Source organism: Leptonychotes weddellii, chromosome 7 (genome assembly GCF_054177405.1).
Source record: "Leptonychotes weddellii isolate Sample4059 chromosome 7, ASM5417740v2, whole genome shotgun sequence".
Classification (NCBI taxonomy): Eukaryota; Metazoa; Chordata; class Mammalia; order Carnivora; family Phocidae; genus Leptonychotes; species Leptonychotes weddellii.
This window is the reverse complement of record NC_138375.1, coordinates 59,100,163-59,119,002: the sequence shown is the minus strand read 5'-3', so window position 1 is coordinate 59,119,002 and position 18,840 is coordinate 59,100,163. Positions and strand designations below refer to the sequence as shown.

General features: G+C 41.2%; 1 protein-coding gene across 2 annotated transcripts in view; it reads right to left on the bottom strand.

Moving 5' to 3' along the window:
- Window positions 1–17,078, bottom strand: part of FAF2 (Fas associated factor family member 2) — a 69,130-nt gene extending 52,052 nt beyond the window's left edge. The window contains exons 1-2 of one of the 2 annotated variants that reach the window (XM_081826360.1): window positions 16,942–17,050; window positions 13,076–13,188 (exon numbers count right to left, since the gene is read on the bottom strand). Coding sequence is in view for 1 of the 2 variants with exons in the window: in XM_006747916.3 (XP_006747979.1) it covers window positions 16,942–17,004 (63 nt within the window). In the remaining variant the exon portion in view is untranslated. Of the gene's footprint in view, window positions 1–13,075; window positions 13,189–16,941 lie in introns of both variants that reach the window. The other variant, XM_006747916.3, reaches the window with a different exon arrangement.
- Window positions 17,079–18,840: the final 1,762 nt, after the last annotated feature.

Sequence of the window (18,840 nt, the reverse complement as noted above, 5' to 3'; positions counted from 1 at the left end):
TAAGTACTACTAATCAGTTTGTCAAAAAGCTACCAAGACTTAACTGTGTTCTTCGATAGGAAGATTCAACATAGATGTTAATCACACACCCTCATATTCATTTACAAATTTAATAAAAGAAAAGTTGATTATGAAGTTCTTTTGGAAGAGCAAATAAGCAAGAAAATCTGGGAAAACCCTGAAAAAAAGCAATGAAGGAGACTAGCCCTCCAGATTAAAATATATTATAAGCTTCTATATTATGAGTAGTACTGGCACATGCAAGACCAATGGAAAAGAAAAGGAAATCCAGAAACAAACCCAACCGCATATAAAAATTTAGTACTGATAAAGGCAGCATCTCAAATAAAAAGGGAAAACAGTTTTTTTAAAAAACAAGCATTTTTTTTTAAAGATTTATTTATTTATTTGATAGAGAGAGACACCGCGAGAGGGAACAAAAGCAGGGGGAGTGGGAGAGGGAGAAGCAGGCTTCCTGTGGAGCAGGGAGCCCAATGCGGGGCTCGATACCAGGACCCTGGGATCATGACCTGAGCCGAAGGCAGATGCTTAACGACTGAGCCACCCAGGTGCCCCAAAAAACAAGCATTTTTTAAAAGATTTATTTATTTGAGGCAGAGAGAGAGAGTGAGTGAGCAAGTGTGCACAAGAAGGGAGGAGGGTCAGAAGGAGAGGGAGAAGCAGACTCTGCTGAGCAGGGAGCCTGATGTGGGGGGTTCAATCCCAGGACCCTGAGATCATGACCTGAGCCGAAGACAGACACTAACTGACTGAGCCACCCAGGGACCCCACAGACATTATTTCTTAGAACAGTTTTAGGTTTACAGAAATACTGAAAGTACAGCCCCCCAACCCTGCCCCAAAACCCTGCGTGTGGCAATAAAATACCATACGCAAAGTGAAAAACCTAGGAATAATATTGACAATTTATTTCACAGACAAAAAGTTAATACTCCTAATATATAGTTTTTAAAAATAGCGAAGAAAGGGGCGCCTGGGTGGCTCAGATGGTTAAGCGTCTGCCTTCGGCTCAGGTCATGATCCCAGGGTCCTGGGATCGAGCCCCACATTGGGCTCCCTGCTCAGTGGGGAGTCCGCTTCTCCCTCTCCCACTCCCCCTGCTTGTGTTCCCTCTCTTGCTGTGTTTCTCTCTGTCAAATAAATAAATAAAATCTTAAAAAAATAAATACATACATACATACATACATCTTGGGGCACCTGGGTGCTCAGCTGGTTAAGTGGATGACTCTTGATTTCAGCTCAGGTTGTGATCTCGGGGTTGTGGGATCAATCCCCATGTGGGGCTCCATGCCCAGTGTGGAGTCTGCTTGTCCCTCTCCCTCCCCCAGCTTGTACTCTCTCTCAAATAAAATCTCTTAAAAAAAAAGAGAGGAATAGAGGCTAGGGGTATCTTTACAAAACATATTCATAAACATAAATTTATAATTTTTTTTTTAAGATTTTATTTATTTATTTGAGAGAGAGAGAATGAGAGACAGAGAGCATGAGAGGGAGGAGGGTCAGAGGGAGAAGCAGACTCCCTGCCGAGCAGAGAGCCCGATGTGGGACTCGATCCTGGGACTCCAGGATCATGACCTGAGCCGAAGGCAGTCGCTTAACCAACTGAGCCACCCAGGCGCCCTAAACATAAATTTATAATATATAAATATAAGACAAATTTTAAAAAGCAGCAGCAGTCCCTACACATGAGAAGCAAAGATCAAATAAATGTACTGAGTTGGTGGCTTAACGAATGACAAAGAGAAACTATCCCAAATGACTTTAAAACATAGTAAACTGACAATATAACATGCAGAAAAAGGGGCTTAAATTGTTTTACATAATCATATTGTTATTACTATATGAGTGTTGTTATTTTGAAACAATTAAGTGTTGATTATGTGATAAGGCAAAGGAACAGTCATGTAGTATCATTAAGAACCAAGTTTTTGGCATGAAGAAAGAAGACAGAGAGGTAAGGTGTAATGCTGAATTTGAATTGGTAGTCCTGAATCTGATTTGGAAGTATCAAATTGTTTTATCATGAAATAAATACAAATATATTTGTGTGTCTGTGTATATATTATACATATTAGTTCTATCAACTAAAAAGTTCTAGACCAACCCAATAACAACAAGCAGTCATAGCTCTAAGACTGATGGCATCTAAATATTATTTCTTACCCCCCAAAAATGAGTTTTCTTGGAGAATTGGCTAATTCTAGATCTAGGCAGAAATTCTAGATCTACTCAAGATGAGTCTAAAACATGTCAGAAAGCTAAAAAGCTATCAAAGATTACTGGGTCCATGGCAATATGACAAAATTATTTAGGAGCAATAATGTTAAGGTTTTTACAAATTCAAAAGGAAAATCTTTTCTGTGTCTCTGAAAAAATAAACAGTGTAAACATTAGGATTAAAAAAAGTCATCAGGAGCCAAACTAAAGAAACTCACAATTATCAAAGATGGCACAATCTGAGCCTCAATAAACACAATGGCAGTAAGTTACAATATGTTAAGTATGTTTAAATTCATGAGCTCAAATCAATACTCTTTTTAAAAACCTCACTGGTGGGGCACCTGGGTGGCTCAGTTGTTAAGCATCTGCCTTCGGCTCAGGTCATGGTCCCAGGGTCCTGGGTCGAGCCCTGCATCGGGCTCCCTGCTCAGCGGGAAGCCTGCTTCTCCCTCTCCCACTCCCCCTGCTTGTGTTCCCTCTCTCACTGTATCTCTCTCTGTCAAATAAATAAAATCTTTAAAAAAAAAAAAAAAAAAAACCTCACTGGTTACTTTTGGAGGATGCAAGGAAATCAACTCATTATTTAAAAACTAGTAAATAACTGAAGGAATTAAATGTTTATCCTGCCTTTATCATTCATATCATAACTTAGCGTAAACAGATGAGGGAATTATATCTTTTGAAGATTTTATTTATTTGAGAGAGTGAGCGAGAGAGCAAAACCAAGGGGGTGCAGAGGGAGAGGGAGAAGCAGACTCCTGCCAAGCAGGGAGTCCGACGCGGGGCTCAACCCCAGGACTCCAGGGATCACCACCTGAGCCGAAGGCAGACGCTTAACCGACTGAGCCACCCAGGAGCCCCGGGGAATTCTACCTTTATAGAGAAATCCTTATTAATAAAGAAGAAATGAGAGAATTAGAATGTCCTCATTTTGTATATAAAAAGGCTAGGTAAAAGCTAATAAAATGTAATATATTAATATTAAGCTTGTGGAAATGTGTTTAAGGATACTAACAATGGGGCGCCTGGGTGGCTCAGATGGTTGAGCGTCTGCCTTCGGCTCAGGTCATGATCCCAGAGTCCTGGGATCGAGTCCCACGTCGGGCTCTCTGCTCCTTGGGAGCCTGCTTCTCCCTCTGCCTCTCTCTGTCTCTCATGAATAAATAAAAATCTTTAAAAAAAAAAAAAAAAGGATACTAACACTGTAAGCTAAATTCGAATTTTTAAGTGAAGAAATTCTACAAAGTTTAATTGTCAATACTTTAAATTCCTAAATCACAGGTTTAATTCTGTACATTTGAATAATATAAGTCTTCTGTATGTAAAATCTTTTCTATATCGTTTTTGAAAGGACTTGTACTCCTTCAAGTATATTTTCGGTTATTTATCTTTCTTATCTACTAAATTCCAATTTTTCTAAAGGGCGGGGGTGCCTGAGTGGCTCAGTCGGCTGAGCATCTGACTCTTGGTTTCAGCTCAGGTTGTGATCTCAGGGTCATGAGATGAGTTGAGTCTGGCCCCTGCTCAGCAAGGAGTCTGCTTGAGATCCTCTCCCTCTTCCTCTGCCCCTCCCCTCCTTAGCACACGCTCTCTCTCTCTCACTGTCTCTAAAATAAATAAATCTATAAAATAAAATAAAAAGGACAACAGTTTTGCAAATTCTCAATCCCATCTTTTATTAAATACTCCCCAGAAAAATAAAGAAATATAAGAGAACATGTATACAACTGAACATTCTCCAGGACCACCTACTTGCCCCTTTTATGTCCTGGGACAAGACAAAACAGGATCACAGCTCATTTGGGTTGGGAGAAGTCTGGACAGCTGGGGAGAGCTGGGGGTAGCTAAAGGGCGCTCTCCCTCCTCTGGACGTTGAGGGTGTCCTGGCCACTGGAAGACTGAAGTAACTGGTTAGCACTGACCCTGAGTCTTGGATGGGGACCACTTTTCCAGCTTCTATCTAACAGAGACCTGCCCAGGGTGAAGTGTGGCACCGAGGGGCCTGGACCCACACAGTAACTATGCCTCAGGCACTTTACATGCATTATCTCATTTAATCCTTTTAAGAACTCAAAACACCCTTTCATGATAAGAACTTAAACTAGGAATAGAACAGAGCTTTCTCACCCTGATAAAGCACATCTGAGAAACAGACAGCTAACTCAATGTGAAAGACAATGCTTTCCTCCTAAGACCAGAACAAGACAAGGATGTCTGCTCTTGCCACTTATATTCAATATTGTACAAGAGCAATTAAACAAGAAAAAAAAGGCATCCAGATTGGAAAGAGATGAAACTTTATTCACAGATGACATGATCTTAGATATAAGAAATCCTAAGAAATCTACAAAAAGGGGCGCCTGGGTGGCTCAGTCGTTAAGCGTCTGCCTTGGGTTCAGGTCATGATCTGGGATCTAGCCCCACATCAGGCCCCCTGCTTGGCGGGAAGCCTGCTTCTCCCTCTCCCACTCCCTCTGCTGTGTTCCCTCTCTCGCTGTGTCTCTCTCTGTCAAATAAATAAATAAAATCTTTAAAAAAAAAAAAGAAAGAAAAGAAATCTACCAAAAAACTAATAGAACTAATTATGAGTTCAATAAGGTTGCAGGATATAAGATCAACATACAAAAATCTACACACTCTCAATGAACAATCTAAAAATAAAATGAAAACATGTTCTTTCACAGTACCATCAAAAACAAAATATTTATGAATAAATTTAACCAAAGAAGTGTAAGACTTATACACAAAAGACTGAGAGAAACTAAAGAAAGGAAGCCTTCCCATGTTCATGGATTGGAAGACTTAATTTTGTTAAGATGGCAATAATCTCCATATTGATCTACAGAGTAAACAGCAATCCCTATCAAAATCCCAGCTGCCTTTCTTGCAGAAATTGACAAGGTGATTCTAAAATTCAGGTGGAAATGAAAGGGACCCAGAATAGCCAAAATATTTCTGAAAAAGAACAAAGTTGGAGGACTCACACTTCCTGAATTCATGCTTTTTGCACAACTGCAATAGTCAAGTCAGTGTGGTACTAGCATAAGGATACAGATCAATGGAATAGAAATGAGAGTCCAGAAATAAATCCGTGTTATGGTCAACTGATTTTCAAAAGAGGTTCCAAGGTCATTCAACAGGGAAAGAATAATCTTTTAAATAAATGGTGCTGGGAAAACTGAATACCCGCATGCAACAGAATGAAGTCGAACTCTTACCTCACAACTATTAACTCAAAATAGATCAGACTTTATATGTAAGACAACAAAAGATACAGATATGACACCAAATGCACAAGCAACAAAAGATAAATAAATTAGGTTTCATCAAAATGTAAAACTTCAATAAACACCATCAAGAGAGTGAAGACAACCCACAGAATGGGAGAGTATTTTTGCCAGTGATATATCTGATAAAGGACTTGTATCAGAATATATAAAGAACGCTTAGAACCCAGTAAGACATGTAACCTAATTTAAAAATGGGCAAAGAATTTGATTAGATATTTCTCCAAAGAAGATTGACAAATGGTCAATAAGCATATGAAAAATGCTCAACATCATTTTAGTCATTAGGGAAATGCAAATCAAAATGAGATACCACTTCACTCTTACCAGGATGGCTACAAAGATGGACGATAAACAAATGTTAGTGAGCATGCTCGCTTCAGCAGCACATATACTAAAACAAATGTTAGTGAGGATATGGAGAAATTGTAACCCTCACATAATACTGGTGGGGAAAATGATGTAGTTGCTTAGGAAAAACAATTTGACAATTTCTCAGAAAGTTAAACAGAGTTACCATGTAACTCAGATATTCTACTAGTTACTAGGAGAAATGAAAACATGTCCACACAAAACAAAAACCTGTATACAAATATTCAGAGAAGCATTAATAATAATAGCTGAAAAATGGAAGCAATCCAAAAGCCCAATGAATGGATAAACAAAATGTGGTTTACTCACACAACGGAATATTATTTGGCTATAAAAAGGAATGAAGTACCGATATAAGCTACAATATGGATGACCCTCGTGATTGCTAATGGGCACAGTTTTCTTTTGGAGACGATAAAAATGTTCTAGAAGTAAACAGTGGTGATGGATGCACAACTGTGTAAATATACTAAAAATTACTGAATTTTTTAAATTAATTTATTTGTTTTTATTTGAATTGTATATTTTAAAGGGTTAATTTATGGTATGTGAATTACTGCTCAATAAAATTATTTATTAAAAAAAAAAGAGCCCGGCTCAGTCGTTAAGCATCTGCCTTCGGCTCAGGTCATGATCCCAGGGTCCTGGGATCGAGCCCCACATCAGGCTCCCTGCTCGGCGGGAAGCCTGCTTCTCCCTCTACCAGTCCCCCGCTTGTGTTCCCTCTCTCACTATGTCTGTCAAATAAATAAATAAAATCTTTAAAAAAAAAAAAAAAAGAGCCCAAGAGACCAAACTAGAAAACTATTAATAATGATCAGAAAACATGACAAGAAATTAAAGAACCAAAAACTTAAGATAAACATACAAAATTCAACAGCATTTCTATTAGTAACCATTTAGAAATAAAGAAATGGTTCTATTCATAAGGGTGACCAAAACTATAAAATACCCAGGAATAAATTTAATAAGGAACATACAAAATCTAGATGAAGAAAGTTACAGAAAATATTTTTTTTTTTTAAAGATTTATTTATTTGAGAGAGCGAGAATGAGAGAGAGAGAGTACATGAGAGGGGGGAGGGTCAGAGGGAGAAGCAGGCTCCTCGCCGAGCAGGGAGCCCGATGCGGGACTCGATCCCAGGACTCCGGGATCATGACCCGAGCCGAAGGCAGTCGCTTAACCAACTGAGCCACCCAGGTGCCCACAGAAAATATTTTTAAGGATATGTGACACACCTGAATAAAGAGATGTACATGTTCCTGAATGTCAACCAGTTCCAAATTAATATACACATTTTATGCAATTCCAATAATCCCACAACAGCACAAAATGATTCTTAAATGTATGTAAAGGGGCACATGGGTGGCGGAGTCAGTTAAACATCTGACTCTTGATTTTGGCTCAGGTCCTGATCTCAGGGCTGTGAGATCGAGTTCCATTTCTGGCTCCACGCTTAGCACAGAGTCTACTTAAGACTCTCTCTCCCTCTGCCCCCCTCCTCCACATGCTCTCTTAAATAAATGTAGGGGTGCCTGGGTGGCCCAGTTGGTTAAGCGACTGCCTTTGGCTCAGGTCACGATCCTGGAGTCCCGGGATCAAGTCCCGCATCGGGCTCCCTGCTCAGAGGGGAGCCTGCTTCTCCCTCTCCCTCGGGCTGCTCCCTCTGCTTGTTCTCTCTCTCTCTCTGTCTGTCAAATAAATAAATAAATAAATAAATAAATAAATAACATGATCTTAGGGTCCTGGGATCGAGTCCCGCATCGGGCTCCCTGCTCGGCAGGGAGTCTGCTTCTCCCTCTGACCCTCATCCTTCTCCTTCTCTCTCTCTCTGTCATTCTCTCTCTCTCAAAAATAAATAAAAAAAAAAAAGAGGCTGAAAAGCCAATCCCTGTCTCTAAAGTTCCTTATTCTTTCCTATTAGAAATAGATTAAAACAAGTGCTTGCATTAGTTATTCAAACTTGACTAAAAACCAAAGCCAGAAACTACAACCACCACTACTACTAGAAATGCAAATTAAAACAAGAACTTTAAAAATTTAATCATATTGACAAAAATTCAAAAAGCTATCATCCAATGCAGGCAAGGATATGGGGAAACAGGTCCTCTCACATCCTCTTGGTTGGAGAGTGAGCTGCCAAAACTCCCTGGAAAATAGTCTAATAGATATTAAAACATACAAAGTACATTTGTTTTGAACCAGTAACACCAGGATTCTGTTCTACAGAAATAAAAGGTCTGCTATATCAGCAACATCCCCTATATCCATAACTACATCTCCAAACACTTCCTTCACTTTCATGTTCTAACTGAAACTTGGCTTTTTTCTGAAGATACTTCCTCTGAAGCCTTCTCTCTACCATTTTCTCTCTCATATCTGTAGGTATGGAAGTGAGAGACCTGTCCTCTTTATTCATTCCCACTTTCGAGGATTCTTCTTTCTTTCTGCTTAAAAAGTCCACTTTTATGTAGAGTAGGTTAAGAGAATTATCCTGAGTGATGATGTCCGGAATTAGAACCATACTTTTGACGTCCTTTGCTGTGTTTGCTTTCTTAAAACTACCACAGAGCGGGGGGCCTGGGTGGTACAGTCAGTTAAGCAGGTGGCTCTTGATGTCAGCTTGGGTCATGATCTCAGGGTCATGGGATTGAGCCCCACCTCAGGCCCCGCACTCAGCTCGGAGTCTGCTTTAGCTTTTCTCTCCACCTCCCTCTACCCCTCCCCACCACGCGTGCATGCTCGCTCTCTCTCAGATAAATAAATAAATCTTAAAAAAAAAAAAAAACCGGGCGCCTGGGTGGCTCAGTTGGTTAAACGACTGCCTTCGGCTCAGGTCATGATCCTGGGGTCCTGGGATCGAGTCCCGCATCGGGCTCCCTGCTCAGCGGGGAGTCTGCTTCTCCCTCTGACCCTCCCCCCCTCATGCTCTATCTCATTCTCTCTCTCAGATAAATAAATAAAATCTTTAAAAAAAAAAAAACAACACAAAAAACCTACCACATAGCTATTGTTATTGGTCCTATTCACTCACCTGTAGTTGAAAACAAATCAACACTTAGTGCTGGAGAGGCAGTGCTAGGAAAGAATCCAGAGTTCTGGATTCAAATCTAAGCTTGTCACTACTAACCTTCAGTAAATTATGTACTGATCCTAGTTTACTCACCAATACCAGAACCTATACCATTTATTTTTTGAGAGGAATCAATGACATAACGAATCTACAGCACTTTGGATAGAATACAGTAAACACCTGAACAACATAGAAGTTAGGAGTACTGAGCTCCATGCAGTTGAAAATCAAGTATGACTTTCAACTCCCCCAAACTTATCTAATAGCCTACTGTTGAACAGAAAGAAGCCTTATTGATAACACAGTTGATTAACACATATTTTGTACATTTGTATGTATTATATATTGTATTCTTAAAGTAAGCAAGTGGAAAGCAAATGTTATTAAGAAAATGAGAAAATACATTACAGTACAGTACTTACTGAAAAAAATCCACTTATAAATGGACCTGTGCAGTTCAAACCCATGTTGTTCAAGGGTCAACTGTAAACACTCAATAAATGTTTAAGTGACATCAATAACAAAAACACCTTCAAATCTCAAAATTTCTTTATATATTCTTGCTCTACAGATGATCTCAAACAGTTTCAGGGCTTTAAATATTATCTATATGCAGATGATCTCCAAATTTGTATTGCTAGCCTAGATCATTCTCCTGCACTCAATACTACTATACCCAGTTAGACATCTTCACTTGGATGTCTGACAGAAACCTCAAACTTTACATGACCAAAACTGAGCTACTCATCTCATCCCCACACCCAAATGTGCTCCTCCCATAGCCTTCCTTATCCCAGTTAATGACTCTTCCATTTCCAGTTACTTAGGTCAAAAAGCTGATATCCTTACTTTCTCCCTTTCTCTCTCACTTCACATACAATCCCTTAAAAAATCCCATCCACTTTACCTTCAAAATATATTCAGAATCCAACTACTCCTCATGATTACTTTCCTATTCATCCTGGTTCAAGCAGTCTTGCATCACTGCAAAAGTCTCCTACTTGGTCTCCCTACTCCTCCCTTACCTTCCTTCAGGCTATCCTCAAGAAAATAGCCAGAGTGACCCTAATAAATCATAAATCCTGTCATCACTCAAAATCCACCTTGCTTCAGAGTTATAGCCAAAATTCTTACAACAGCCTACAAGGCCATTTGTGAACTAGCCCTGCTTTTAACTCTCTGACCCTATCTCCTACTTTCTTCCTCCCTCCTTCCCCTCAGTTCTAGCCACACTGGCCTCCATGCCATTCCTGGACAAGGTCCCTTGAGGCCATGCCTTAGGACTCTTACATGCTTTATTCCCTCTATCTGGAATCCTCTTCCCCTAAGTACCCACATGATTTGTTTAGTACTTAACCTTTAGGTTTTCACACAATTAACACACTCTCAGTGAGGCCTTCCCTTGATAATCCTATTTAAAATTAAACACCCCACCCCCAGGCCCTTGGGTGGCTTAGTTGATTTAGTGGCCAGCTGTTGATTTCATCTCAGGTCATAATCTCAGGATCCTGGGATGGAGCCCCGCCTCTGGCTCCAGGTTCAGTTGAGGAATCTGCTTGAGTTTCTCTTTCCCTCTCCCTCTGCCCCTCCCCTGCTCATGTAGTGTGATCTCTCTCTCTTCCTCCCTCTAAAATAAATAAATAAATCTTTTTTTTTTTAAGATTTTATTTATTTATTTGAGAGAGAGTGAGAGTGAAAGAGATCACAGAGGGAGAGGGAGAAGCAGACTCGCCACTGAGCGGGGAGCCCGATGCAGGGCTCGATCCCAGGACCCTGAGATAATGACCCCAGCCCAACGCAGACACTTAACTGAGTCACCCAGGCGCCCAATAAATATATCTTAAAAAAAAAAAAATTTAAACACCCCCCTCCTCAAAATTCCCTATTTATTTCTCTCCACAGCATTTATCACCACCTAACAGAGCCTATGTTTCATTTATTTATTTTGACTCTTCTCTGTCTCTTCCACTAGAATGTGAGCTCCACAAGGGTAGGAATTATATTTAATATTCCGCTGTACCCTGTACCTAGAACTATACTAGCACACAACAGGTCCTGAAAAAAGTTGATTGAGAATGGGATGTTTATTACAAGGATATTCATTGTGACATTAGTTGTATGAAACCAAAAAATGAAAACAACCTGATTGTCCCTCAATTTTTTAAAAACCAAAAAGTAATAACTATAATAATGTTTAACATTCAAGCACTTAATATTTGCCAGTGCTTTAGATATATTAACATTTAACTACTGAAACAACCCCTTCAGGTAGGTAATATAGTAACTGCACATATGAAGAAACTGAAGTAGAATGGTTAAGTAACTCGCCCAAGGTCACAAAGTTAATAATTGGAGAAGCTAGGATTCAAAACCAGGCTGTCTTACTTCACAGCCAGTCTTCTTGACAAGTTACTATGCTACGCTGACTTTCATAATTATATGATCCTACCTCTATTAAAGACAAAGACAGCAGAAGCTCTTACCCAATGAGAATAAGACTTACTGGTCAATTAATTTAAAAAGTCACTTAAGATGAAGAATAAAAACATTCCACACAGGGGCGCCTGGGTGGCTCAGTTGGTTAAGCGACTGCCTTCGGCTCAGGTCATGATCCCAGAGTCCTGGGATCGAGTCCCACATCGGGCTCCCGGCTCAGCGGGGAGCCTGCTTCTCCCTTTGACCCTCTCCTCTCTCATGCTGTTTCTCTCTCGCTCTCTAATAAATAAACAAATAAAATCTTTAAAAAAAAAAAAAACATTCCACACATTACTTACATATTTCATTTAAAGCAGGAAGCATACACATTTATGCAGCAATCTTTTGATGAAAGCCTACCCTTTTCTTTTGGGCATGGGTCCACCAACATTCTTTGGAGTCTTTCTAGCATAAACCATATCCATAAGACACTGACTTAATTTCTTGGAGTGCAAGAACTCCAAGCACTTGCCAAGCATTAAGTGCACAATACTAAATCTTAATGATTTTTTTCCAAAGTCACCTTTACACCTATCTTGCCTATACCTAACTGAATAACAATTTTCCAGCAACTTGACCCTAAAGACCTTTTCCAAAGCATGTAATTTAGTTTTCAGATAAAAACTCTTGCACTGATATTTTGATGGTTTATGTATTTTATTTTTATGACAAATATAACCAGCACACAATGGTTTGGGAGCAAATACAACTGACTTTTGAGGCGCCTGGGTGGCTCATTCGTTAAGCGTCTGCCTTCGGCTCAGGTCATGATCCTGGGGTCCTGGGATAGAGCCCCGCGTCGGGCTCCCTGCTCAGCAGGGAGCCTGCTTCTCCCTCTCCCTCTGTTGCTCCCCCTGCTCTCTCTCTCTCTGTGTCAAACAAATAAATAAAATCTTAAAATTAAAAAAAAATACAACTGACTTTTGGCAAGAGTACAACTCAACTGGTGAAAGCAAAAATACTTGGACATATTACAGAGCAGATCTTAGGAACTGGAAGCCATCTGCTCCAACTAATCAGTCAAGTGAAGGGTAAGAGAGCTTACACATTAAGTATGTGTATCTGTATATGCAGAAGAAAAAAGTATACAAAGACACACAGCAAACTGGTAATGAGGAGGGGGGAATAAGATGAAATTTAATTACACTTTTACAATTTTACGTTACTGACTTGCATAAAGTATGCATTACTTGGTATTGGTAGATTTTTTAAGTAAAAAATAAAAACCACTGTGAATTAGGTAATAGTATCCTCATTTTATAGGGGGGGGGAAATTCAAGAAAGTGGGAACATGCCCAAGGTCACAGAACTCATGAGAAGCTAAGTTGAAAGGCTAATTCAGGTTTGCCCCAAGTTTCAAAGCTCATGGTTTTCCTACAATACCAAATTCCTGGGCAAAAAATTCAAACAGATCACTCTGATTTCTTAAAATACGTGAACAAAGACCATCGTGTTATTCTTTCTCTTTTAGGTAATAAAGAGTCAGATGAAGCCAAAAAGAGAGATTTTCAAAGTGAATTATAAACCTGATTCTACAGCCCAGAGTTCAGGCTTAACTTTCTATAATTTAAAAGAACAAAGATCACACACCCTAATATTCATTTAAAAGGAAAGAAATTTCTTAACATCTGTACAAAAAGTAGAAAGGGATCATTTCTTCCTCCACTGGCCATGCATATAGCTCCTTTAGTCCCTTCTCTCTGGCCATGTCCTCTTTCTCCAGGGGTTCAAACAGCAACCTAGAAGCAGTAAACCAAGGCACTAGGGGAGTCTGTTATATTTGGAAATTTGGGAAAATGGACTTCAGTAAAACTAACCTTACCCATACCTGCATTCTTTTTTTTTTTTAAAGATTTTATTTATTTACTTGAGAGAGACCGAGAGAGAGCACGAGAGGGGCCGAGGGAGAGAGAGAGAAGCAGACTCCGTGCTGAGCAGGGACCCTGACGTGGGGCTTGATCCCAGGACCATGACCTGAGCCGAAGGCAGACACTTAACCGACTGAGCCACCTAGACGCTCCCCTGCATTAACTCTTCTTTTTCCCTAAAGATTTTATTTATCTATTTGTCAGAGAGAGAGAGAGAGAGCGCGTACAAGCAGGAGCATCAGGCAGAAGGAGAAGCAGGCTCCTCACTGAGCAAGGAGCCCAAAGCGGCACTCGATCTCAGGACCCTGGGATCATGACCTGAGCCAAAGGCAGACACTTAACTGAGTCACCCAGGCATCTCTGCATTAACTCTTCTTAAGACCTATTCTCTTCCATTTGAAACAGCTTAAAACAAATTGCGCGTTCACTATTCATACTCAATTGGTTCCAAAATAAACAGGAGAAAAGGATAACTAGAAAAGTCTTAGAAAACATCAAATGGACTGAGAAGCATGATAAATATACTCTAGGGAGTTCCAGTCAAATCACATGTCACAATAAAAGTGAAATAGAGGAAACCTAAGATTTCTAAAATATTTTACTTTTGCTAATTTCAATGTATCAAATGAAGCAACATATTGAGAACTAGTTCCTAGCAGTACCACCCAGTTCTGTCCTGACTCCTATGGATATTCCAAGCACATGCTTCATACTGTTAGTGAAGCAAACCTGAAACCTAGTGTTATGCTACTCTCTAGTGGAAAAAAACCTTTGACAGCTCCCTACGAGTACAGATTAAAATTTAAACCATTCTGCACAGCTTTGAAAGGCCTCTAAAATCTGGCTCTAATTTACCTATCCAATCCTATTTACCACTTCTCTAAATTCTCTAAATCCATCACAACAAACACTCCACACTCTTCCATCTTCATACATTGCTCAAGCCATTTCCTCAGCTTTCAGCAACCTTCTGCCTACCACCTGTTGAAATTCTATTCCTCCTTCAAAACTAGCAAAGTACAGTGGAAAGAGCCCAGCCTTAAAGCCTGATCCAGACCCACTAGGTTTCTAATTCCAATTCCATCCTCACTATTTAGTAACTTAATGAACTTAGGCAAATACTTCAATAAATCTGTTTCCTCACTTAGGAGCGGCTATTATCATCTATGGCACTTTATAAGGCTTCTGTGAGAATTAAGCATGATAGTTATAAACTACCTATCTAGCACCATGCCTAAGGCATAGTAGATACTTAATGGTTAACCCCTAAGTCATCCCTCTCTTCTCTTCCCACCTCCGTGGATACTCCTATCCTTCCCTAAATTCCCACAGCACTTTGTTTATACCATATTACACTATGAACACTAATATATTGCAGGATACTCATTTATGTATGTATGTATCTTGCTTCTCCAATAGGTTATAGCTAAGATGGTTATGGGTATGGATTTCTAAATCTCTGCCACTTAACTACTTGTGTGAGTGATTTGACCTCTCAGAACCTGTTTCTTCATTAACAAAATGAATGAGTTAATTCCTTACAATGTTATTAAGAGGTTTAGAAGAGTTAAGGTACATTAAATACTTGGTATAATGCTTGACACCTAGTAAGTTTCAAAGAATGTTCAATGGCAACTGAATGATGAACCTGATCCAGCAACCGCTTAAGGAACACATAAATGGAAAATGCATTTGCCTTGGTAAATCCAATTTCCTAAAGCAATCTGCTTTTTTAGGATTTTTTTAAAGTTCTATGCTCAACGTGGGGCTTGAACTCACAACCCTAAGATCAGGAGTCACATGCTCTACTGACTCAGTCAGCCAGGCACCCCTCACAAAGCAATCTTAATACAATCTTAACCTACCACTCACCTCTTACTGATATAAATGTCGATGAAGACAAAATGGAGGTACCCATGTACTTTACCTCAGAAATACCACCACATATTCATGTCTTCCCAGTATCAAACTAAGTACATCATGACATATAACTCACATCACGCTTACCCCTAAAGAGCTGTAAGGGGTAAAATGGTCTGCCAAATTAAACAAAACTCTGAAATAAGTGGTCTACCAGGAAGAGGAGGCTGGTTGTCTGCTGTTTATTCACTCTGATCCTAATTTGCTGTGTCCTCAATTTCTTTACTCAAAACTCCAATCAAATGTCAACTATTTCTATAATAGTATTTTTCCATTTATACACTTCCAACCCACTGCTCAATTTAAAGAAAACCCCACCTCAGATTATAGTGAAATCTAATCAAGGAAAGTACAGAAAAGTGATAACTTGTTAAAAAAAAAAAAAAAAAAGACTTAGTATCACAACATTTGCATTCCACTCTCAGCTGTATACTGATATTTACACAGGTGGTATAGCACACAAGTCAAGAGCTCAGGAAAGGTTCTGGAAAGATGGATCTGGCTTTCCACCACTTAACTGGCTGTGTAACCTAACTATGTTACTTCTTAAGCCTCACATTCCTCATCTGTAAAATAGGGATTGTAACAGCATGAGTCTCATAGGGTTGTTACATTAAATGCGATCATGTCTGCTATGTGTTTACAAAGTACTTAGAACATGGTAAGTACTCAATAAATGGCATTTGAACTAGCAGTGCCCGAACACTAAAGTTCTTGGTAAATAATGCTGAATTAATGAATGTTTAGCACATTTTATATTAGGAAATAAGTGTACCACTAACTTTAATTCTATCCTAAATGAAATCATGATTAATAGTAGCGATAGCGCTTGGGAATAAACATTTCAGTTTACAAGCCCTTCATACGTCCATAAACTCATTTGATCTCCACAATATCCTTAGGGGACAGACATTTTTTAAGAGAAGTATTTTAGAAATAAGGAAACTGGTACCCATTAGGGTAATAAAGAGTCAAGGTTACCCACCCTAGTGGTCTCCTCCAATCACTCTCCAACTCAGAAATAAGTGCTTAGTGCCAAAAGTTCTTAACACAACCACTAAAAGGAAGCAGATTTCTGCAAGTTACCACCCACCTCAAGCACTGTCAAGAACGTGAGTCCAGGAATAAGCCCAGGGTAAAAAAAAAAACCCCGTAAGAAGCCACTGATGACACTTACAACTGTTGCATTGTTTCCTTATGTGGTGTCCTCCCACACCTTTAGGGTGGGGGCCACCTCCGCCCCCTCCCCCACCAGAGCGCCCAATACAGGACCAGGCACCCAAGAGGCCTTCCATAAATATTTGTAGAAACAGCATGGGATGCTGGTAGGTTTTCCAGAGACCCGAAATTAGGCCAGCTCCGCGGTGGGGATTAAGCATCTCGGTAAATCTAGAGTCGAAGGGCGGAAAGGGTCCAACGGGTAACCGGTCTGGGAAGAATGGTTGAGGACGGGTGCGGCTAAGGGAAACTAGGGAAGCTGACCCGCTGAGAGGAGAGGAGAGGGCCGCAACCCTGGCTGGAAGGCGGGGGACCTGACAGAGGCTCGGGAGCTGGGAGTAGCAGGGCAGTTGGCGTTTGGGGGGGAGGGGGCCGCCGCTGGTCTGAGAAGAATCTCGGGCCCAATCTGAGAAGGGTTCTGGGCTCCTCCGAGGGCCCACTCCCCAGCCCGTGGCGGCATTTGCTGCACCGAGTACTCGCTGCTACCTGAAATTGCAGCAGCTTCTCTGTCTGCTCCTGGGTTAGATCCCGCTCCTCAGGCGCCGCCATTTTGCCGCCGCCTCTACGCTTCTGACCCGTCCTCACCGTCACCCGCCGGAAGTGACCTCAGCAGCAACCACATCCGGTCTGAACGGCCGCCGGCGTGCAACTGCGTCTGCGAGTGCTGGCGCAGCCCGGAGGGGTGCTGGTGGTGACAGTTCCCGCCGTCAGAGGGCGCCACGCTCGGGCCAGTCCCGAACACTTCCGGAAATTGCCGAGGGACTGTGGTATCAGTAGCCTTTAAGGATTTAGGCGAAGAGGGGATCTGTAGAGACCCTAGACTCCCAATAGATCGCAGAGGCGAGAGCTCCCGAGTGCTCCTCGAGAAGCTCCGGAAATTTCCGAATGCCAATCGGCAGATTTCGCCTGCTTCCTAACCATTTTCCCATAGTCTCCAATATTCCAGAATATTTCTTTTTTTTTTTTAAAGATTCTATTTATTTATTTGAGAGAGAGAGAGAGGGAGCACAAGCAGGGGGAGGGGCAGAGGGACAGGGAAAGCAGACCCCTTGCTGAGCAGGGAGCCCGATAGGGGACTCCATCCCAGGACCCTGGGATCACTGCGATCACGACCCCAGCCAGAGGCAGACGCTTAACCGACTGAGCCACCCAAGCGCCCCAATATTCCAGAATATTTCTTGGGAGATTGTGGCCCTTCCAAAATATCTGCTGTTTGATGTTTGATTCCTTCCATGACGTTTGCAAAAGTGCCTGATCATCTCTCAGGAGATTCCGAAAGCCCCTGAATAGCGGTCGAGTATTTCTCATGCCGCCTTGAGCTAGAAGTTGTGAAAGGCCTCAGCCCCATGAAAATCGGGGCTTCAAAGTCGCTTGCTAGGATTGTTTGGACTTGGCTACTTGAGTCTTTGACGGTTAATGGCGCTACCAGCCTTGGGCAGAGCTTTCCTTCCACCCAGGTGGCAATTCTGCTCCTACCTGCCTCAGGCCCATTGGCCCGTCCTCCCTGTGATAGACTGAAGGAAGATCCTGGACTGGGATTGGGGTACTTGGGTTCAGGGTCTAGTGCCCACCTGGCAAAGTGCTGGACATCCTTGGGCAAACCACTTCCTCTCTGGGCTCCATTTTGCCATTGGTGGAATGAGGTTCCCCCAAAGCCACTGACACCCTGCCTCAGCTCATTCTCCTTGGAGGCAGGCCCTCACCCTTTCCACTGCATTATTTCCACCCTTCACTGTCTGACTTCCTTTGCACTTTCTTTGTCTCTTCAAACTGCCACCTCTGTTTAGTTCTCTCTCAATTTCACTTTTTTTCTCCCATCATCACCCTCCAGAAGGCCTCAAGAAGACAGAGGGGTCTGGGTCTAGCGTATGCTTTTCGCAGACTACCTATGTACCTAGGAAGTCACTCTGCTTCCCCCATCTGTGGAATTCCACCCCTACCCACAGGGTTCATCAGGCAAGACAGGACAGGAGGTGCTTTGAAAGCTGAAGTTCTGTGAGGACTACATTAAGGGATGGAAGGGCACTACTTTCAGGCCTGTATCCTGTAGGTCTTAATCAGGTCTGCACAAACTGCATAACAATACCTTGGGATTTTTCTTAGATCTTTAATGTAAATCTGGAAGCAAACAGATGTGACTTTACATCAACTCAAACCCCAAAGGAGACCTGGTACTATTCAACATCTTGGATAATGTTGGATCCAGCCAAACTAGATGAGAGATTGCAAAATCATACACCCTCTGGAGTTATTGCATAATTCTGATTTAAGATATATTCCTTCAACAGACAAACTTTGTAGTTGTATTAGACACCATGGAATGTTCTTCACTTCCTCAAAGAAATATACACCCTCTTAGTCTACTTTTCTGTTTTCTTTGAATTA